Genomic DNA, 24,052 nt, shown 5'->3' on the forward strand with positions numbered 1-24,052 from the left:
TTTTCTCCTACCTTGGATATCTCCCTCCTAATTTGTTTATGGGGGAGGGGGCTTTGTACTTCTTCCCCCAGCTCTCCTAGGTAATTACTGTTAGTTTCGTGTGCCCTAGTATATTTGTGTTTTGTTTCCTACTTATTTTCTATGAACATGCAAACATTTTCAACAAATATGTATTCAACAAGTACTGGGAGCTGATTAGTACTAGACACTATTCTAAACTCTGGAATATTCTGCAAAGCATCCTCGGAGTTTGTATTCTGGATTGGGGCAATCTATAAAATGGATATGTTATACACTCTCTGCATCTTCCTTCTCTTACTTAATGATACATTGTAGAATTCCTGGCAAAGATCTGAGGAATCTCTTAATGAGATTTCTGAATATACTCTGTAAATATATCTGCAAAGGGCTGGATTTGCATAATTACTTTAAGATGACACAACTCATATCTTTATGGGTCCAGACAGATATTCGCCCCTTCATCAGCTTTATTAGCATGACAGCATGTAAACTCTGCCTGGTCCTATAGATGGACCCCCTTCCACAGTCCCTGCCTTTGAATATTCCTCAATTTTGATCTAGGTTCCTCCTAACTGGCTCTGGGCTAGAAAGTACTGCTTCCATAACCTTGCTACATACTGTTTCCAGGATAACAGCGGTAGTGAATATATATTGAGTACTTACTATTTTAGTAAGATTGGAACCATTATCTCCATTTTACAAATGAACACAGGAGCCTCCACCCAAAATAACTTGCTCAAGGTCACACAGCATAGGTAGGAGGTATAAGTGGAAGCTTCTGATATTAACTGTGCCATGATATGCTTCTGGATCTGAAGATGGCTATCACAGTCATGTTAAATTATCCATTTCGACCACGATTTAACAAGTTTTCTACATCTTACAACCTATATAAACTTATTTTTTCTTGTTCTCTGTCAACTTTAGTCTACGATAACTTATTATTTTTATGAAAGCTACCTCCAACCTACCCCAGTCATATTATTTTGTGGCTTTAGAATTTTTATTAAGCATTGACATGCATTTTTGTAACAAATTTGGCAAATACAAGGGGAAAAGCAACCAAAAATACCTGCTCAACATTTACGAGTATCTCCTGTTTTATTAATGAATACACATGTATATATGGCACATAACAAAGATATTTTCTATTTTCTATAGCAAAATACTATACATATGGGTTAGATGTCTTTCCATTTGTTTTGTAAAGTTTTCCCCACACCATTAAAAATTCTTTAAAGAAATCTATCTTGGTTGTGTAAAGCCTATCATATACATGGACTATTTTGTAATCATTCCAGTTTTATTGTACAATCAACTTGTTGCCAATTTTTAGATACCATAAACATCACTATGATTGACTTTTGTGTTAATATTTAATACTTCTTTAGACTTGATCCCTAGAATTACTAGGCCAAAGATATAATCTTTTTAAAGCTTTTACTGGAGATCATTAAAATGCTTTCAAATGATTGTGCCAATTTACTCTCACCAATGCTGCACGAAATTGCCATCATCATTACATTTACACTGTTTTATCTTAGATTCGACTGTTGCCAATTTGATAGGCAAATATATTCTCATTATTTTAATCTGTATTTCTGTTATTATTATTAGTGAGGTAAGAACAATATTTCATATGCATACTGGTCATTTATATTCCTTCTGTCAACTGCCTGCTAATGTCAAACACTCTTCTTTTACTAGGTAGTTACTGTTTTTCCTTACTCATCTGTAATTACTCTGCATAGACTGCATTCATTTTATTTACTCATTAGATAGGTACCTGGTCATATTTTGTTGCTTACTTTGTTCTGTTCTAAGGACACAATTCTTATCCTTTGTAGTTTAGAACAACTTTGAGAATTTCCTTACAAGACTTTCTAAATGAGTATATACCTTAACAAAACTAAGGTCATATTACCAACACCGACACTTTAAGCACAATTAAACTAATACTCATAGGTCCAAGAAAGATATTAACATGTACAGGAATCTGTCCTAGCTCAAACTGCAGATTTCCTTTTCCCTTTTTTCTTTGCAAATTCAGTAAGCTAATAAACCATAGCTCAAGTCATTCAATATAAATTTCTAGGTTGCAAAAAATCTTAAGTACTGGGACAGTGAAAAATGTCACTAAATTGCTAAATAAAATTCTGCATTGACTGGGCATTCATCCTGTGGAGTGTCTAAAACATCTAAGCAGTTTAGCGACTGTTATCAAGAGTGAATCAGAATAGTACCAATGGCCAATAGTGACAGTCTCCTAACAAAGTAACATATTCACCTGAACTATTTGAAAGAGTATGTAGCTTGCAGACCAAAGGAAGCAAGAGAGCACAGGAAAACTGCACAAGCTAACTGTTAATATGTAATAACTCTTGATTCCTGGTTTAGAATGTTAATCAAGTAAGGAAAGATGCACTAGTTATTTTATACCATAACTTTCTCATTCTTGGGTCTTAAATTTGATTACTCTCTGAAAGGAACACATCTTTAATGATCAAAAAGGGTACCAAGGTACAAAGGGAGACATATTTCATGAGCCCCTGAACACCTGAGAATATCTTTTTAATCCTTCATACATTAAAGACAATTTAGCTGAGTATAAAATTCTTGGACCATAAGCATTTTACCTTCAATACTCTAAGCACATTGCTCTATGCTCTTCTGGTATCTATTGTTTCACCAAAGCTAGATATCAATCTGATTTTATCTTTTGAAAACAAACCATTTCTTTTATCTGAATTTTTGTAGAGTTTTTCCTGTTATCTCTGTAAATTTAAAATTTTGTCAGGGTTATTTTTAGACAAAATTAAGATTTTTGTCTTTTCCCTAAGTGATGCCTAGAATGTGATGATGATCTCTTTAAATCTGTATACTCTAGGCTTTATTTTCTGCTTAGAAAAACTGCTTAAATTATATTTAAGTATTGCTACTGTTCTAGGTACTCTAAAATCTTTCTCAAGAACATCCACAATATTTATGTCAAATTCATTTTTTATAGCCTTTATGTCTAGTAACATTTATCATATCCTTTTTGTTAGCTTCCTTCATAATCCAGGATGTCTTCTCAAATAATCTTGTCACCATCAATAATTCAATTTTCCTCTGTACCTATTCTTCTCTTTATTGACTCCACAGCAGATTTTAATTGTTTAGTAAGCACCTCTGTAATGTAACTGCCTGAACACGAATAACAGATTCCCTATGTATTAACTCGGTAAGTTTAGTAAAGTTACTCAACTTTTCTGAGTTTCGGTTTTCCCATTTGTAAATATGGGTAATAATAATAACTGTGCATAATTCAGGGTTTTTAGTTATAAGCAACAGAAAGCATTGGATAATTTAAGGATTAAAAACAATTTACTTGTATAGCTGAGGACAATATATTTTCCCACCTAATCTATTCAGGTAAGAAAATACATGGAATAAAGTAATTTGGATAAGATATTCAGTGGACAAAAAAACTGATAGATTTTCACAGCATTTACTCATAAAGTTGTGCTAAGGAATATAGGAGATCCTCCATGTAAAGCGCCACAGCACAATGCCTGGCACACAGTAAGTAATAATATATGTTAGCTATTAGTCTCCTGATAACTTGTATTTCATATGATTCATTGTTTCTTATATCTTACTGACAAAGGCAAAATATTTTCTGAATTTTTCATTTGCTTCCTGTAGGAGTAGTAGTAGCGGTGGTAGGTAATAGTAAGAGAAGAAAAAGTAATCTGGTTGTATCAAAAGGTAGCAGACCAGCAAAGCTACATAATGTAGAGTCTTTGTCCTCATGACGGCAGACTTGGCATAGATGAATCACTGACCATTCTTCTCAGTACCATTCTACTGGCCTTACAGTAGGAGAAATCTTCTACAATTCTGACAATAGGGTGAGTCTCTTTACATTTTTTAACAGAAATGAACAGTAGTTTTATCAAAGGTTAAAAAATTTAAAAATCAAATGTAACCCAATAGAATAGTTCCCCATCAATAAAACATGTTTTCTCTATTCTGTAATGTGGATCAAATAAGCTAAGTGTAACAGCCTTCCATTCAATACTCATAGCTACACAAATACAAGCTTCGTATTCTTATCTATAGACTATTGAATCCTCTAATCAATCGGTTTAGAATAATGCCAACAGCAGCAATTACTGATATATTTTTCCACAAAATAATTCAGCAAAAATTCACTTTTTCATTATACTTTGCTAACTGCAATAAAACATCAAGATCCTGCTGTTATAGCTTACATTATAGAAAAAAACAATATTCATGTTATTAAGAAACAATGAGGAAATGGTGCAATGGGAAAACTTCATCAAACTCCCCCACTTCCAACAGTTACAGCTTTAAAGCAAGAAATGTATGGGGTAGCTAAGGTCTCCTAATTTACTCCACGCTTGGGCAACACACAGGCTTATTCTTTTTTTGTTAATGAAACTATTTATAAAAACATTTTGCAAAGAGTAAAAGTAATAGTTTACATCAACTTTATGACGGAAAGAAGTTTTAAAAAGAATAACAAAATACAGAATTGTTAAATATAGAAGAAATAGTAAGAATTCTCCCCCAAAACAGCTTATTAGAAGGCCATGTGTGGCTAAGGACCTTTATCTTGATCTAGACTTTAGGAATGATTTTAGGAAAACTTAAAAACCAGATATATGACTATTAGGGTAGATGATACCAAGTGATGAATACTTTTGTGATGCTGCTTTATAGGAATTTTCATATTTAAAAGTCTATAAATTATTGAAATACCTTGAATCCCAATTATTAAAGGAAAATTAAATTTTCTTTCAAGTCAAGAGATTGCAATTCTAAGAAAACTATCTTCCAATTTATGATAGCCATTTTCATTTTGTAAATATGATTTATATATAATTTAATTGTGCAAATACAGTTGTCTTCAAGTTTCAGTAATACATTCTTTCAATTTGCTTGCAGACTGTTCCTATTATTTGCAACCTCTGTACTGTAAGGTTTGAGTGCATAAAAACTCTTAAGATTCTACAAGCTAAGACACAGATCACTCTTTGAACTACTTGAAAAGAACTATACGTTTTAAATGATTTTTCTTAAGAATGCCTAAAACAAAATAATTATAACCTAATTTGCTTTGCAGCTCTGATCATTTTGGAAACAATACATTCATAAAATATATACAGATGGAATAAGGCCATATGGACCCATTTCTGCAAAAGTAACAAAAATGGCAATTTAGAAATTGAGAACATTTAAATGTGAAGAAAGACAGTTTTGCTATAGCTATGGAGTAACTTTAGGGTTACACCTGAGGGGAAAAATATGTTTCTGCAATATTTTTCTCTCCAGAAGTGATTCTAAAAAGAAAAACGATCATGCAGTGCAGAGAATTCAATGCTGAATGATCCTGTCATCTATTTAATCTCACCAACTCAGCAGTCACTCATTTCCAATTTAATAGCATAAAGTTTGCATGTACAGGAGAAAAATTATTCCATATATTCATAATTTAACTCTGAATAGGAATTGTGATCTATGTTATTCAACTGAAAAGGAAATTACCATTTTAAAAATGCAAAGTCAGGGCTGGCTTTAAGGATTAATAAAAAAATATATTCTATTACTTTGAAAGTAAATGAAAGGTAATGCTAATTTATTGTTAAAAATTAAATTTAAAAGTGCCTAAGTTAACAAATTTACATAAAACTGACATAGCTATAGCTTACTTAAATTAAAAAAAGGGGATAAGGGGGGGGTAAAAGTACATGTTTTTAGATTCTATAGTTCCAATAAATGAATATTCATAATGTGCCAATTATAGTACATTTAAGTATACAATACAGTTTGTGCCTCTGCATTCTCCTGAGGACAGAAACTATGCAACAGATCATCTTTTCATCGCCTTACCATCCCTCCAGCCCTTTCCTGGACAGAGTGCTTTGCTCACAGTAGGCTTTTGATTAATATTTTTTTATTTAGTTAAAAACAAGCATAAGCTAACTACAGGGGGATAGTGAACATTTTTACATTTGTAGTTCATTAACCCAATAAATATTTTACAGCACCTACAATGTTTTCCATATCTGCATATGTAATCTAGCTATGTGTGAAAAGCCAGATGGATTCAGTTCAAATTTCTAGAACTTGTCACTACACCTAAAAAGATGTCTCCAATTGATTTAAACAGAACAAATAGTAATTCAGAATGTACTCTTGGGAGGATATGTAAGACTTGGGAACAAGTCCAGCTGATCATCAGTCTCTCAGAAAACATAGGCAGATGTCACTATATATGCTAGCTATAATTGTTAGTTAACTTGACAAACTAATTTTTCATGTTGCTTACAGCTATTTTTTTTTTCATACAAATACTGAATATACCTGTTGGCTATACTCTGTTCTATGTTTAATCACAGAGATATCTAAAGTGAGAGAAACCCTACATTATTAACACAGAGAAGAGAAATATTACACTGTGACCACAGCACCATGCAGTTAAGAAGAGATCAATCTCCTCAGGACCAAGTATCAGGGTTCAGAATTCTTGAATCCAGGCCAAATATTATCATAACAGCTCTACCTCTTGACCTCATTTGGAATCTCAGTTCCATAATATCAAGGAGGTAAAATTGTAAACTTTGATGATCTCACAGAAATCATTAAGAAATGATACAATCTTACCTTGTGTTTGATGATGCATTCAGGCACAGAAGACTTCACTACCTATTACACAGTAATTACAATTGCCAGGATAATTCGGTTACCAATTAAGAAAAATTACTGTTACTAATAGGAAAAAAGTGAACTTTCGGGCATTGTATAGGGCTTTTAGCTAAGCTCCAAACTATGCTTGTTTACAGCTGAAATAAAAATTCTGTCTTCTGCATTCGGTTGAGGTGTGTCAGGAAGAACTATTTCATTGTAAATAAACTTAGGGGCCAAATGAAAGAAAGTTGCAAAGGCAGGTGCACACCAGTTGAGTTGTTTCAGTTTCAGAGAAATAAAGTAAATAATTTTACTGGAATTAGTTCAGTTCTGGGCATTCTGCCATACAGGAAGGGTGTGTGATTACTAAGGCTGACATACCCATGCAATAATGAAGTAATATCAATAGGGCACAGTTGGGCTCCAAATTTGCTTATTTCATCTTCAAAAATTAAGGATCTCTAGTGACTGTCATTTCACTCTTTGAAATCTAAATATCCCTTAAGATAGACAAACTGAAGGTAGAAATGTAATTTTCACTTAAGTAAGAAAATATTATCTTGAAGGGTAGTTTTCTTTTGAGAGCCTCACAAGTGAAGATCATTGAAATTTTCAGTCATCAAAGATAACAAAAGAAGTACAAACAGTATCTAATTTAGGAATTCACCAGAGTAAAAGGAGTACACATAAAATTAGCATGTTTTACCAAATCTATTCTTTGCTAACTATTTCATGTTATCTGGATTGATCTCAACCTTAAATCTGGACTCCAAACTTCGTAAATCATAAACCAAAAATAAGAGAATGTGGTTTGGAAAACAATGGGAATTAGAGTGCTTGAGTATGGCCAAGTTAAAATAGAGATTTCAAGTATTCAAGCAACTTTATGACAGAAGATGAAAAAGTGTAATAAATAGTACATGTGTGATTTTACAGAATGTAAATCAACTTAAATCCTATATTGAGCTATGAAACATACTTGTTAACCCTATTATTCATAGCCATATGGTCTTTTAAAGAGTGTTTCTACAATCTAGGATCACATCTTTTCAATTATAAATCTAAAATTTACTCTAAGTGATAATAATAGCCTGCACGTGGCCCTTGGCTTCCTGCTTCCTTTGTGCCTATGAAGTTAAGCACACTGACACATCTGACTAAGTCGCAAGGGGTGGCAGCCAAGTTCTGGATGAGCAGGCAACGTCTTATCAAATTCTAGTTCCTCTGCATCCAAAGCCAAGCTATCCACTTCAAGGATGAATAAATCATTTTAGTAAAGTTTTTATAGGAGGAGGCAGGGCTCTTTGAAGGTATCACATTTGGCCGTATTTCTTTATCTTACTGTCTATGAGTTATTAAGCTAGGCACAAGACCATTCTTAAATTTCCAGATATTTGAAAACTATCGGGATACAAAAAATTCTTTATTGCCAACATCTATATTCATGTTGGACTCTTAGATTCTCATTAGGAGTTGAGTTGAACAGCAGAACCCTCCAAATAATAATCCTGATTACAGCCAACTGGTAGCTTAAAGTTCAACTGACATTTCCTGTAATTTCAGATTTGAGTCCAAGGATCACACTACTTTGTTATTCCTATGGGTTGATTGATTTCTCTTAAAGCACAATCCTTAACTAAGAGATATTTCTTTAAAACAGTTGCCAGTATCACCTAGTATAGATGATGCTGGAGGATATTTTGCGACATCACCAAGATAACCACATCCTTTTATTCCCTACACTTAATTTATCTAAATTGGACAGATGGGAGATGAAATTTATAGCACTTGTCATTATTTGGCCATCAAAATGAAATAAAATTTTAGTTTGTTCCATGCAGACTGGATTTAATTCCCAGGTCAGTATGGCTGTACGCAATTCAAATTATCTCAAAGACAAGAATATATAGCTGGGTAACAGTTTTCTAGGCTCTGTCTGTGAGATGCTTTTGCTTAGTAATATTTCTATGAATGTGGTTACAGGTCCTATTATTATCACAAAACATCCAGTTGGAGACAAAGTGATCTGATAGCCATTATTCCATACCCTTCCTGTAAATCTAATATATCTAAAGGGCTAGGGGAAAGCTGCCTATAACATGCAAGGACTTTTCTTTCTTTCTTTTTTTTAATAACTACACAGGTATGCACCTATGTGACTAACATAAATGTGAAAGGCTATCACTTTACAAAAGAGAGGGAATGTGATTATCAGCATTTTGTCAAGGAATAAGGGACACACACCTTCCAGCTTCTAGATCCTAGAGAAAGTGTGGCCCTGTAGAGGAAGATTTACTTACTTTTATGACACATTAAATCCAATTTTGGATCGTTAACAGGCTAATGGTTTGTTAATAAGATTGCTCTGGTTGCTTGCCATTTCATTCTCTACTAGATTCCATAAACTGCCCAGGTGGAGTATGTATGAGGTACTTTAGTGGGTTAAATACGCTTTATTCAAGAAGAACCCAGACTTTTCCTCTCAAAATTCAGGTGTGTATTAAAATATTATTTCCCAATTCTTTAACCAAGTGCCTTGATGTTATGTTTAAGGTTGCACTAAATCAGCATGTCAATAAAACTTATTTTCACATGCTCTATGTCTTATAATATATACCTAAAGCTGTTCTAATCTGTGAGACCAATAGTGAAGTTTTGAAAATTTAATCCCATGAAGAAGTAAAATACTGTCACGGCATAACTATAGCTCAATATTAAGATTTTTTTTTTGTCTTCCTATCAATGTCCAAAAGAAAGCCCACTGAACCCCGCTATATACTTAAAAATAGAACCACCAACTACTCCTACGAAGAGCTTTATTTTCTTATGTAAAAATGATGACAATGATTTTAACATTAGCCCTTACTATGAGCACTAAGTGCCAGATACTGCTGTAAGCATTTTATATAGATAATTTAATGTCCTCAATAACTATTATTATCCTATTTTACAGATGAAGAATGGAGACACAGAGAGTTAGGAAATCTTTCCCAAGATCACACGCCAAGATGAAAAAACCCAGACCATCTACCCAGTCACATTGAAGGGATCTCCTCCTTCTGTACCCTAATGAAACATTCTTCCTGAGATACAGCTGTCACTGAACAAGGTCTTTTCTTTGAGATCAGGGCAGCTGATACTATTGGTCCATGGCTACGAGCCTACATAGCAGTGATGTACTCTTTAAAAAATAATTATGCATCCCATCCAAGAATATGGCTCTTTTGATATAAAATATGATCCAGGACATAATCTAATATTAACACTGTTCAATTAGAATCTAACGTGACTACGAATACCACATCCTGACCAGTATTTTAAAATCAAATATATAATATGAATAGTAATTAGTGTTCTTACTCATTTTTAACTTTTCTGTGCTCTGTCTCATTGGGCAGATAATACAGAGTGACATATTTTAGAAAATATCTAAGAAATTTTACTCCAACTATAGAGATATTAGAGTACTAGTTAGCTAGCCTGGTGCTACAAAAATGCTATGAGTCCTAGAGTTTGATATTTAAAGCCAGGTGAGTACTTTGGAACAAGAAAGAGATATGGTATCTTGGGTTAAATGATTGAAATGCTGACTACTAAGCACTGACAAGCAATTTCAAAAGAAATACAGAATGAAAACTCCAACTGTACATGAATGGACTCAAATTCATAGAACAGGAGTAGAAGCAGAGTACAATATATTCTTCCAGTAACAAAATAATCTGGAAGATATAAGATAATTCTTCTAATAAATAACAAATATCTATTTGTTTGGTTAGCTTGCCAAACTCAAACCCTTTCTGCTATCTCCCAAAAAATATCCATTCGAGAACAATATTTATTGCCAAAAGATAAAATTTTGAAGTCATCTAAACTATCAAGGAATTTCAGTGCTAAAATAAAATCATGATAGGCTTCCAATTTTCTTCAACATGCAGGGTATCTGGTCTCAAGATACAAATGCAAAGCTCCTGTTGCTATGTTTATTAAACACAATTTCTAGTTTTAAGTCAGTTCTGGGCCTTTTGATAAATTTACCATCATGTTTCATGAAAATTCAGTACATGCTAAGAGCCTCAAATAAATCAGAGCCTTTTCATTTTACAGCTCCTTGAGTCGCATCTTGACAACCATGAAATGCTATGAAAAAAAAAAAGTCCTTTTTTCCTCCCTAAAGGTGAGAGAAGCTTAGATAATCTATAGTTCGGTAGAAAACAAAAACAGTACTGACTATGATTTTCTTGTCGTCTTCTCAAATTCTTCGTAGAATGCTTAAAAATCTCTAATTTCAGTGAGGAATGGAAAAATATTTTGACATTTTCATATTGGAATAAGTTGTAAAGTCATTTTTCTTGAAAACACAGCTCTAATGTCAGACATATGTCACAGTTCTGTAGCATTCTTTCATACCCTATACCTAGCTTTAAGTTACAGCAAACAGGAAAATGAGGTATTAATTATTCCTTTATTATTCATCATTAGTCACTGAACTGCTGATATTGATTTGTAAAGAAATATTCCAGCAAATATACATCTAAATTTATATCTCCTGAGGAAAAAAAAGACTCAGTGGTTTAATCCTAAGATTTGAACATTGTTTAATTAGATCCCCTCCAACAGAATAACTCTTACAAAACACATATAATGATTTTATTTTGTTTTGTTGGGAGGGGAGCAGAAAACTATTTCTGAAGCTTTAAATTTACATTAACCTTATTTAACTTTTAGGAATTCCAATTCTCTAAGCACAACAGATAAGATCTAATTTAGAAGGCCACTTTGGTCTGAAGGATAAATAGTATGAAGGACCTGAAGAAAACCAACATAAACATGACATTGAAGCAAAATCGGCACAGTTTGACAAGTATTGGAAGACTAGCTCACGAAAGGAATATACTTTGATTCAGACAAACACAACAAATATAGCCTTTATCCAAAAATCACAAAGACAATCCTCTATAATACCTATGTTAAAATGTTCAACACATCTAAGGATATTACAGGCCTCGAGTTGCCAGAGTCCTGATAGAAAAGTCAGCAATGGGAACTATGCTTTATGAAGCTTTGCGTGCATGCACACACTCTGCAACGGGGGAGAGACAGAGACACCGATCACCATCAATATTGTCCTTACTTGCAGACGCACAAGTATCCTGCATGTCCCGATTCTGACTGGAGCGGCTCTACATGCCAGTCATCCCAATGTACTCAGGGATGTAAACACCTTATAATTAGAAAACGTGAAGGCGTCAAGGACGTTAGACAAATTTAAAACACATCCAAAGATTAATTTTTAAATGCACTGAAGAGATAATTAATTGCAAATTCCAATAAGAGGATGTACCTGCTCCTTCACAGAAGCTAGAATAGTGGTGGCTGTGGTCTCGGGTTCCATGCCTGGGCCAGTGGAGGCAGCTTCCTGGAGGATCTGTGGTTGCCCCTCCTCCACCAATGAGGCCTGCTCAGGAGCTGGCATTCCTCCTGCAATCAAGCAGGCAAAGGGTTAACACTTTCTTGAAGGCTACTCTGTGGGAATGGCAGGGGCTGAGGATTTGCAGACAGTTCCTAGGAAATACTATAGACTTTTACACACAGTGATCATAACTCCTTACAGCTATTTGATTTTTTAGATGGCAACATCTAGAGCCAAAAGTATAGCTAGTACTACCAGATATCAAAAATAAATAAATAAAATAATGATGATACTAAGAAAAAGTTTAGACAACATCGAAGTCAAAAAATGACACGAAAGAGTAGAGGGCTCTTAAATTAGAAATAAATTAAGAATAGTAAAGTTGTTAGAAGTTTGTTAATGCTGAATTTTATAATCAGATAACCAATAAGTAAATGTTGTCACCTTATCATGAACAAATAATAACAAACACTCTACATTGCTTTAAGAGCCAGTTTTCAAGAGCATACACACGAGAAGGCATCTACAAATGTACAAATGCTTTACTGATTACAGGAGAGGCTTGTGCAACAGAAAAAAAAAAGGTTATAAAACTTAAGGAAGGTTTGAAAATAAACAAGTCTGCTATATTTAAAAGAAATGCAAGACATCAGTACTTTGTAACAAGAATATCTTCAGTAGAATACTATAGCTAGTTTGCTTTCCATAGAGGAATTTGATTATCCAAAGATGACAATGCTTATGAAGATGGTGTTGAAAAGAGAATACATTTTTTAGGCCCGTAGCCCCTGATAGAAGAATGAGTTCTCGGCAGGAGATGAAGTGCCTCTCCTAAGACAACCATACTGAGGGTGGTGTGCTTGCCCGATGACTTACTAACCTGATAGGGACTCTTTACAAGTTTGAAAAAGATTAGAAGATGCCCACTTAAAATGTTGTAAATACGTTAATAACTCGTTTACATGTCAGTCTCTCCAACCATCTACTTGAGAGCATAGTCTACCTTCGTACCATGAGACCAGCTGGCATAAATAACAGGGGGTCAATTAACGTTTGCTGAATAAATGTATATGTAAACAAAAGATGACCATCTTTCCCATGTATCATTCCAGTCATTAAGTAAGTCTAAAGTGCTATGATGTTCATGAGACAATATTTTCTAGTATGTCACTCTATACGGTTATCTGAGACCATACTGTTCCTGACAGTCTTTATAGTTTTCTCCTAAAAATTACTTTACTGTTTTATTTCTATTTCTTAACAACCTCTACAATGTTTGATTCTATAGTATGACCTGAGGATTTTTGCCTCATTCCTTTGAATTTCAGTATCGGCCTATTTCTAAAATTATAATCTGCAGGAAAAGATAAAATGTGCATACCAACAGAGCCTCCGTCTCATTGCTTGTTCTCCTGATTACCACATCAGTGGAGATGGTTCTAGGTTTCTGCCAGTGGTTGCTTTATTCTTGTATTAATAGGCAGAAACAGATAATGGGTCTGCTGAGTTTCTGCATTTTCCCCTCAACAAGTATCCTCATGCCTGTCCTACCAGGTGAATTCTCCAACTGCCATGTCCATGGTGCCCAAGGCTGGGATGGACACAAGAGCAAGGAGAAGCTTCCTCAAGTCGTAGGAGGAGCTACAGGCTTGAAGTAAGTGGGACAAGGATTAAAACCTAAGAGACCTTGGACAAGTTACCACCTCGCTGAGCCCTACTTTCCTCACTTACAAAAATGGGCTTACTAATTCTGTATACAAGACAATGGAATAATGTTATGGCAATCTTTATTTTTTAGTATGTGTGATGTGCTTATTGAGATATAAAATATACTTAAATTATAATCGACTAGACAAAATAATCCATTTCTATATTTCCTGAGTGCTCATTAAGACAAGAGATGACGTTTACTAAGAAAAAATGCCATAAAGATCTTAGATTAGCTTTTAAAGATATGAAAGTATTCTATGCCATTGAAAAATTACACACCTTAAAATAAGCAGATGGTTGCAAAGAACAAAAATGTTACTATGCAACAGTGAAACAAATAATGCCAAGAATCAGATTTTTAAATGTCAACAGTATAATACCACAAAATACCAATGTGTTAGAAAAAGAGAAGAAAAAATTCAGTGAACAAAGAGAACTTGAACAAGGAGAAGTATAAATGTCACTAGGGAAGTAATTATTTATCAATTATTTACTATAAATAGGAGGAATCTCACTGTTTAAAGATACAGAATTATATTATTGTAATTATATTCCATCACTGTGAGTATACCATATTTGATTTCACAATATTTACTTTGATGACTTTGACCGTCCAGAATCAATGGAATTAGATGAGCATTTTCTCAGTACTGCTCTTTCCATATGATGCTAGGCTGGGTGATAAGAAGATTCAGGAATAAGGCATGGTCACTGACCACACTAGTGGTTCATCTTCCAGCTGAGGTGGCAAAATATGAATCAGATCAAGGCAAAGTACAGCAAGGTGCGAGTGACAGAATAACAAAACTAAAGGCCATGGAAAGAATAACAAAACTAAAGGTTGGGAGGAGCTTATACATTTATAAAAGAAAATACAACTCAGCAGGAAAAATTTACATAGGCAGGGATTATGTTTTCATTCTCTATTCCTCAAAGACCAGGAGACTTTGTAGGCAATCGTAACACCCATACGATGAAGAATGTGATGACCACAGTACCCACGCCTAACCAAGGGTGAGACACTTTCCCATCCCTCATATCTGGAACAGTCCCAAAATACCACAACCAACATGGGTCAGAGGACGGATGCCACAATACTAACATGGTTTAAACCTATTAAGGTTTTCTGTCCATTTCCTTTTAGTTCTCATAACTTAAGGAATTGTAGAACTCGAGCTAAGACTAGAGTCACTAAATGACATTATAATTTCTTCCCATTAGCAAAGAAAAAAAGCAACGAGTACTTATGAAGCAAGGAGACTGAGAAATTAGGCCTTGTGTTTCCCTCAGTGACTTCGACTTGCTTGATTTGGGCAACCACATTCTAGAGTCCTGAGAAAACTTACAAAAATAGGCTGCTAGACCATTTGGGGGGCTCTCTGGAGAATGAGAGAATGGAAGAGGTGCCAGTAATCTGGAAGCAAGAAAATGCTGTTTCTGTTTTTGGAAAGGAGAAAGTAGACTCTGTTCATGTTACAAACTACAGGGCTAGACATAGATCTTAGGTGAGATTCTTAAAAGGATTTTATCCAAGAGATGATTTGTGAGAACTAAACAGGGGCAAGGCAGAGAAAAGTCATGTAATGCTGATCTAATTTCTGTCCTTGGCTGTGTAACCACGGAAATGCAGTCTGTCTAGACTCTGATGGGGCATGTATGATGTTACAAGTTCCCCATGATGTTACAAGCAGCATAGAAATGGGGCTGGCACAAGAGCAAGTGCTGACTCTCACAATCTGTAAACAGCTGAATGAAACATATTATCCTACAGAGATTTCTAATGTAATGCCAGTGAGCTCTGATACTGATACAACCCTAACCAAAAACTTTAACCATAATATAAAAATACATAAGACATGCTCAAATTCAATGATTAACAATACTGAGTTTACCAGATGATAAAATTAAAATATGAATAACATTGTCAAACTACTGTAATGAGCTGCTTTTATGATATAAAACAACAGGGATAAATGTAGAGTCTTGTATTTAGGTTAGCTCAGCAGGAAATTGGGGGAAAGATTTAGCTACTTCATGTTCAAGAAAGAATGAGTGAACCATGAATGAGATAAGGCTGCCCCAAAGCCAAGGGGATCTTATGCTGCATTGATAACAGTATTTAAGATGATAGGAAGAAGGGGACAAATGAGGGTACACTTCAGGTTCCTTGGGACACATCTATGTCCAGTTATGGGTGACATTAACAGGAATGGACACAAGAATATCTGCTCAAGAGAGGACGAGTAGGATGGTGAAGAAATTCAGTCACTATTTCCATGCACAGAAATGGAAATGAATGACAGTCCTTATGAGCTCAAACCTGACACAAAAAGAACAGTTAATAGACCAAAAAGAGAAAGTCTGACCAAAATTAAAGGACTATGCAGACAAGGAGATATCTATAAACCTCTGAAGGATTGCCACGGACAAGCAAGGTTAGACTTTTTAGGTTACAAGCCTCAGAGCTAGACCAAAAACTATTGGTTTTGTAACAAATTTATGTTAACCTATGTTATTACTGTCTTTATATGATTAATCATACTTAGCTAATGATTATATTACTTTTAATATAAACTAAATGCTAGAGTGTTGAAGGCAAGGTCAGGAAGGTCTTTCCTTTTGGAGTTAACACTCAAATGTCCAAAATTTCAAGAACTGATTGCCCTTAAAGGTAATACAGTCTCCATCAAGAAAGGTCTTGAACCATACTCCAGATGATCAAGTAGCAGGAATGGTATAGAAGGGATCCTGTACTGGGTATGTGTTAGGAATAGGACACTTAAAATTCTTCGAGTCTTGAGGTTGACACTAAGATAAGGCAATTTCTATATTCTGAATTGATGTGACTGTTACTCAAGAGTTTTCAGAACAGTTGTCTATCATATCACAGTTCTCTGTAAAAAAGGCAACTGAGGGCCAGGAAGCCGTACTTTTCCAGGGGCATGATGAAGACTGGAATCTTAGTGCCCACTGCTTCTCTCTCTGGTTGTACAAAGCTCAGAAATGAGTTTGTGACCAACTGTAAAAAGTGTGTTCTCATTGTATCCCAACTATTACTTATTAAATTTCCTCTTTGGCCAGGTCCATTTTTACTAAGCCTTGTAAAAGACTTTTTGAAAGACTATGTGTTTTCGCTAAAGTCTTTACTGAAGACAAACTTTTATGTGAAACACTGTAATTGTGTGTATGTACCTCAACTTTAGAGTAAACTATAATTGATTAACAGAAAATTTTCTGTTCAAGGCTGCAGTCCACATATATTCTAGTGCAATTACTAAATCTCAAAGCTGTGGATGTGATATATGGGCAAAACTTATGACTCAATACCTATATAACCCCTTTTATCACCGATGATACTAATTCACAAAATTATCTCTGGAATAGAAGATCAACTAGATGCTGAATTTTCCTCTGTTTACTCATTTCTACTCTCCTTATATTAGTTTTTGGTCAAAATATACTAAGTATATTTTATTTCATCTTATCAGTGACATAAATTGGACTTCACCTATTTCTCTCTCTCCTCTTTTGCATTAATAATCTGGGGTATAACATACACATCATCATTTCATTTTGAATGCTCAGAATACATTAGGATGATTGATGACTATTTCAAAATTGATAAGATAAAATGATACCTGAGAACAAATTAAGAAAAATAATAAAGGATATAAAATAAATATGGATATTTTAACTTGATTCAAAGTAAAATATTAGTAATAAAGAATAATAAAAAGTTCATTAATGGTGGGGAGTAAGAATGTAATGCTTTTAGAATGCATTCAAATTTAAGTGACCATCAAGTTAAAATAGACTGCTATATACATAGAGTGTTATACAGGAATCTTAAGGTAACCACAAATCGAAATCCTATAACAGATACACCAAGAAAGGAATCCAAACATAACACTAAACAAAGTCATCAAACCACAAGAGAACAGAGCAAAAAGAACAGAGGACTACAAAAATAACCAGGAAACAATTCACAAAATGGCAATAAATACATATCTATTAATAATAACCTTAAAAATAAATGGACTAAATGCTCCAATCGAAAGACATAGGATGGCTGAAGGGATAAAACAAGGTCTACACATGCTGCCTTCAAGAGACTCACGTCAGATCTAAAGACACAGAGACTTAAAGTGAAAAGATGGAAAAATATATTTCATGCAAATGGATATGAGAAAATGCTGGGGTAGCAATACTTACATCAGATAAAATAGACTTTAAAACAAAGGTTATAACAAAGAAGGGTGTTTTGTAATCCCAACAGGATCAACAGAACACGCAAACATAACACATAAACAACTATGCACCTAACATATGAGCACCTAAATATATAAAGAACATATTCACAGCTAAAGGGGGAAACTAACAGTTTAACAGTAATAATAGGGAACTTTAAAACTCCACTAACAACAATGGATCCAGACAGAAAATCAACACAAGAACATTGATCGTAATAACACATTAAGCTAGATGGACTTAGTAGATGTATACTGAACATTCCATTCAGAAACAGCAGAATACACATTTGTTTCAAGTACACATGAAACACTCATGACAGATCACATGTTAGGCCACGAAACAAGTCTCAATAAATTTAAGAAGACTGAAATCACATCCAGCATCTTTTCCAACCACAACAGTATGAAACTGAAAATCAATCCCAAGAAGAAAACTAGAAAAAAACTACAGAGATGTGGAGGCTAAACTACATGCTATTAAATAAGCAATGGGTCAATGACGGAATCAAAGAAAAAATTAAAAAATACTTTGGGACAAATTAAAATGAAAACACAATGTTCCAAAAATCTATGGGATATAGCAAAAGCAGTTCTAAGACAGAAGTTTATTAGATATAGGCCTACATCAAGAACGATGAAAAATCTCAATAAACAATCTAACCTTAGATCTAGAGTAACAAAAAAAGAACAAAGCCCAAAGTTAGTAGAAGCAAAGAATTAATAAATGAGCAGAAATAAATGAAAAAGAGACTAAAAGCAAAACAAAACAAGAACAGAAAAGATCAATGAAACTAAGAGCTGGTTCTTTGAAAAGATAAACAAAATTAATAAACTTTTAGACTGACTCATCAAGAAAAAGAGAGGAACCAAATAGATAAAATCACAAATGAAAGAGTAGTTACAGCAAACTATACCACAGCATACAAAGAATCAAAAAGAGAATACTAAAAACAATCATATCTAACGAATTAGACAACCTAGAAAAAATGGACAAATTCCTAGAAATGTCCTATCTTCTAAGACTGAACCATAAAAAAACCCCAGAAAATCTGAACAGACTGATAACTAATAACAAAAATGAATCAGTCATCAAAAAACTCCTAATGAACAAAAGTCCAGGAGAAAGTAATGTTTCCAAAGAAATGATTCTGAGACCTGCATTATTTTGATACTGAAACCAGACAAAAACATCCAAAAAAGAAAGAAAAAAGAAAAAGAAAGACAGACAGACAGAGAGGTAGAGAGCCAGAGAGAGAGAGAGAGAGAGAGAGAGAGACAGAGACAGAGATAGAGACAGAGAGAAAGAAAGAAAATTACAGGCCAATATCCCTGATAAACATACATGTAAAAATTCTCAACAAAGGATTAGCAAACCAAATTCAACGATAAATTACAAGGATCACACACCATAATCAAGTGGGATTTATACCAGGAATGTAAGAATACTTCAATATCCACGAATCAATTAATATAATACACATTAACTAAATAAAAGATAGAAACTGTACAATTATTTCAATAGATGTGGGAAAACTATGACAACATCTAAAACTCATTTATTAAAAAAAACCCAAAAAACAAAAAGCAAAGTGGTGATAGAGGTAATATACCTCAACATAACAGAGGTTATCTATGACAAACCCACAACGAACACCATATTCAATAGTGAATAGCTGAAAACTTTCCTCGAAGATCAAGAACAAGACAAGGATGTGCACACTCATCACTTTTATTCAACATAGTATTGGGAGTCCTAGCCACAGCAATCAGACAAGAAATGAAAGCAGTCAGATAAGAAACAAAAGAAATCTAAATTGAAAAGAATTAAGTAAAACTGTCATTATTCGCCAATGACATGACACTATATATAGAAACCCTAAAGATTCCACCAAAAAACTATTAAAACTAATGAATAAAGTTGTGGAATACAAAATTAATATACAGAAATCTGTTGCATTTCTATACACGAACGAACAAACAATCAAAAAGAGAAATTAAGAAAACAATCTCATTTACTTACAATTGCATCAAAAATGAATAAAATACCTGGAAATAAATTTAAGCTAGGTGATAAAAGACTGATATTCAGAAAATTATAAGACACTGATAAATGAAAGTGAAGACAATATGAATAAATGGGAAGATATGCCATGCTCATAGATGGGAAGAATTAATATTGTTAAACTGTCCATACTACTCAAAGCAATCTATAGATTCAATGCAATCCTTTTTCAGAGAAGTAAAACAAAAAATCCTAAAGGTTGTATGGAACTACAAAAGACCCCTAATAACCAAAGAAATCTTGAGAAAAAAGAACAAAACCGGAGATAAAATGCTCTCTGATCTCAAAGTATATACTAAAGCTGTAGTAATCAAAAAAGTATGATACCGGCACAAAAACAGACACAGATTAATGGAAAAGAATAGAGAGCCCAGAAATAAATTCACACTTCTATGATCACAATCTCTGACAAAGAAGGCAAGAACATATAATGAGGTAAAGATAGTCTCTTGAATAAGTACTACTGGACCACTTTCTTACACCATATATAAAAATAAACTCAAAATGTATTGAAGACTTAAATGTAAGACCTGAAATCACAAAACTCCTAGAAGAAAACAGGCAATAAACTCTGATATCAGTCTTAGCAAGGACAACAAAACCGAAAATAAACATGTGGGGCTACATCAAACTAAAAAGCTTTTATGCTTAGCAAAAAAAAAACCATCAACAAAATGAAAAGGTAATGTACTAAATGGGAGAAAATATTTGCCAATGATATATCTGATAAGAGGTTAATATCCAAAATATGTACATAACTCATCCAACTCAACATCAAAAAAACAAACAAAAACCAAAAACAATCTGATTAAAAAATGGGTAGAGGACTTGAATAGACATTTCTCCATAGAGGACATACAAATGGCCAACAGACATATGGAAAGATGCGCAGAAGACAAAAATAAGTGCTGGCAAGGATGTAGAGAAACAGAAACCTCCTTGCACTGTTGGTGGGAATGTAAACTGGAGTGGTCATTATGGAAAACAGTATGGAGGTGTCTCAAAGAATTGAAAACAGTACTATATGGCCCACCAACTTCACATCTAGGTATTTATCCAAAGAAAATGAAAACACTAATTAGAACATGTTCACCCTTATGTTAACTGCAGCACTATTTACAATGGTCAAGATACAAAAACAGCCCAAGTGTCCATCGACAGATAAATGGATAAACGCGCGCGCATGCGCGCGCGCGCGCACACACGTATGCTCGCACATAAAATGCGCACATAAAATGGAGTATTACTGAGCCATAAATAATAATGAAATCCTGCCATTTGCAACAGCATGGATAAAATTAGAGGGTATCATGAGAAGTGAGTAAGTCAGACAGAGAAAGATAATACCATGTGATTTCACTGATATGTGTAATCTACAAACAAAAAACAAAATAGAAACAGATACAGAAAAGCTGATGAGGGGTGGGAGGAAAGGTGAAAGGTAAAAGGGATGAAGAGGTACAAATCTTCGGTTATAAAATAAATAAGCCACAGGATATAAAGTACAGAATAGGGAATACAGTCAATAATATTCTAATAAGTTTGAAGGTGGTAGGATTATTGTGATCACTTGGTGAAGTATATAAATGTCAAATTACTATGTTATACACCTGAAACTAATAATATTGTATGCCAACTATATTTAATAATAATAAAAAAGTCTGGTAAGTAAGCATGAGATATACAATTTATTATAACATTAAAAAATAGAAAAAAACATTGAGTATTCTATGCAGCAAAGATAAGTTTTTTTTGCTTTACTTAAAATGAAACTGGAACAAATGTTACAGAAAAAAGCATGAAGTATTGGGAAATGAGGAATATGCCTCAAAAGTTAAACACCTTCAGGACCATATGGAATCTATTCTAGAATTCTAAAAGAGTACTAGATAAATTTTTCACAGTTATAGTTTTAAAATATCCTGGAAATCAGAAGCATTATCAAAATCTGCAACTGTTGAGGAAGCTTAGAGATAGTTACATACTAATCTTCTAATCAGGCAGTTCATCCAAAAAATTAAAAATTCTTGGCAAGAATTCTTTGAAAGAGTTATATGCCAAACAGCATAGTGTGATGCTAGAGAATAGTCTATGTATAGCGGTCAAGAATTTTGACTTATGAATTTATTTTTACAATCAAAAGATCAATGCAAGATACCTGATATAAAAATAAGCAAAAGGTGTAAATAAGCCTTTCCTTAAAGAGGAAATCTAGGTGGCCAACAATGAGGTGTTAACCCTCGTTGTAATTTAAAAATTGCAAATTCACATTACAATGAGATATCAGTATAAAAACAATGAGGTGGCAAAACACTTATCAATAGAACTACTTCTGATTATAAAACTATAGTGAATATAATTTTATGACTCAAATGTTTTGATGAAATTCATTTCAATAATAAGGGGCTTGTATTACAAAAAGAATGCCCTCAACCCCATATACCCATTCAGTAAAAATTCCTGAAAATAAAACCCATGATTAATATATAACATCAGGGTCAGGACTGCTCACACCTGGAGGCAGCCAATCTCATTATATTCTACATGAATGATGCTCCCTGGAGTTCTGAGACCTGCTGACATGGTCTCTGCAACCACAGGCAATCACTGAAAAGCTGTTACTAAAAAGTAAAAATTCTATGTTGGATAAATACAAATTTCACTTTGATATTTTCAGCCTTCCCCACAAAATATCTGATTTCTTATGCATGGCAAAGAAGGAAAAATAAAAGTCTCTTTTTGGAAAGCACTAGTTTCACTTTTTTTTTTTTTTTAAGGATTTGGGATCCTTTTTGGCATGTTACTGAGGAAAATGGAGTATAAGCCTAGAATGTTGAAGGGTGTAAAAAAGATAGGATGGAGATCATCACTAGCGTAAGAATGTAGTTAAAACTCTGGGGAGAGATGACTGGATCTAGAGGCAAGATGAGCACACATTTCTACTCTTTCAACTCACAATGCTATGAAATATTATAAAAGGCATTTTTGTAATTTTTAAGAAAATTAACGTAGAAATTTTTTAAATGCCGCCTACATCTATAAAGTCAGAAAAATAATGGCTATAGACCTAAGGCAACATAACCAGAGGAAACCATAACACAAAAGAGAAAAGAGACTGCTATAAAGGTTGGAGCAGTTGGTAGGAGAGTTGCTCAGAGATGGTGAATACCAGACTCTAGGCTCTTAGGTCTGGGTCAAGATCAGATGAGCAAGAGTAGATTAATGCAGCAGCATGGTCAGCCCATGTCCTGGATACGCTCAAGTAGTTCCCACAGGCAAATAAGGAGTGATCCAGACAGAATAGAACCTCAGCCAGCTATTGATGCCCAGAAGGGACCAAATTCCCTAAACAGAAAAAGTGAAGAAGAATAGGTAGAACTAATATCATTTGTGTTTAAATTGATAATTGTGTGCATGAAGGAGAAACAGTCAGAGACCTCAGAAAAAATAAAAGCTCCAGGATAAAAACAAAAGTCTCAATGGAATGAATGATTTAAAAAAAAAAAGGCTTCATAAGAGTGATCTAAATAATTCTCAGAGACAAAAAAAGAATGAAAAAGGATTGAAAAAGGTTTAAAAACCATTTGGAGACTATAGACTAGACCCAGAAATTACATTTATTTACTAAGAGTACTAGGAAGAAAGAAGAAAAGGAGAATATTAAAAGAAGAAATAAAAATTTCTGAGCTGAAAACTAATGGGCCAAGAAGTGAAAACAAACAAACAAAAATTAATGGAACAGATAAACTACACTTAGACCCAATCCATTGAAATTTCTTAGTTCCAAGGATAAATAAAAGATTGTAACTGTTACCACGGAGGAAAAATAAACTGCTTACAAAGGAATGAGAAATCAGTTTGGCATTAGACTACAGTGGATAATAGCGACAGCTTCCAGGACCA

The 24,052-nt window shown here is 33.9% G+C and overlaps 1 protein-coding gene across 14 annotated transcripts in view; it reads right to left on the bottom strand.

Annotated features, from left to right (window-relative positions):
- Positions 1 to 24,052, bottom strand: part of PKP4 (plakophilin 4) — a 215,294-nt gene that overhangs the window by 132,931 nt on the left and 58,311 nt on the right. For 9 of the 14 annotated variants that reach the window (XM_036236113.1, XM_036236124.1, XM_036236114.1 and 6 more), the window contains one exon: positions 12,059 to 12,195. The exons of 1 other annotated variant lie outside the window; for it this stretch is intronic. In XM_036236113.1, coding sequence (XP_036092006.1) covers positions 12,059 to 12,190 — 132 coding nt within the window. In that variant the 5' untranslated portion in view covers positions 12,191 to 12,195. Of the gene's footprint in view, positions 1 to 11,848; positions 11,939 to 12,058; positions 12,196 to 24,052 lie in introns of those variants that run through there. 4 more of the 14 variants (XM_036236117.1, XM_036236120.1, XM_036236123.1 and 1 more) reach the window with 4 other exon arrangements.

The sequence above is a fragment of the Rousettus aegyptiacus genome, unplaced genomic scaffold (genome assembly GCF_014176215.1).
Source record: "Rousettus aegyptiacus isolate mRouAeg1 unplaced genomic scaffold, mRouAeg1.p scaffold_m13_p_2, whole genome shotgun sequence".
NCBI lineage: Eukaryota > Metazoa > Chordata > Mammalia > Chiroptera > Pteropodidae > Rousettus > Rousettus aegyptiacus.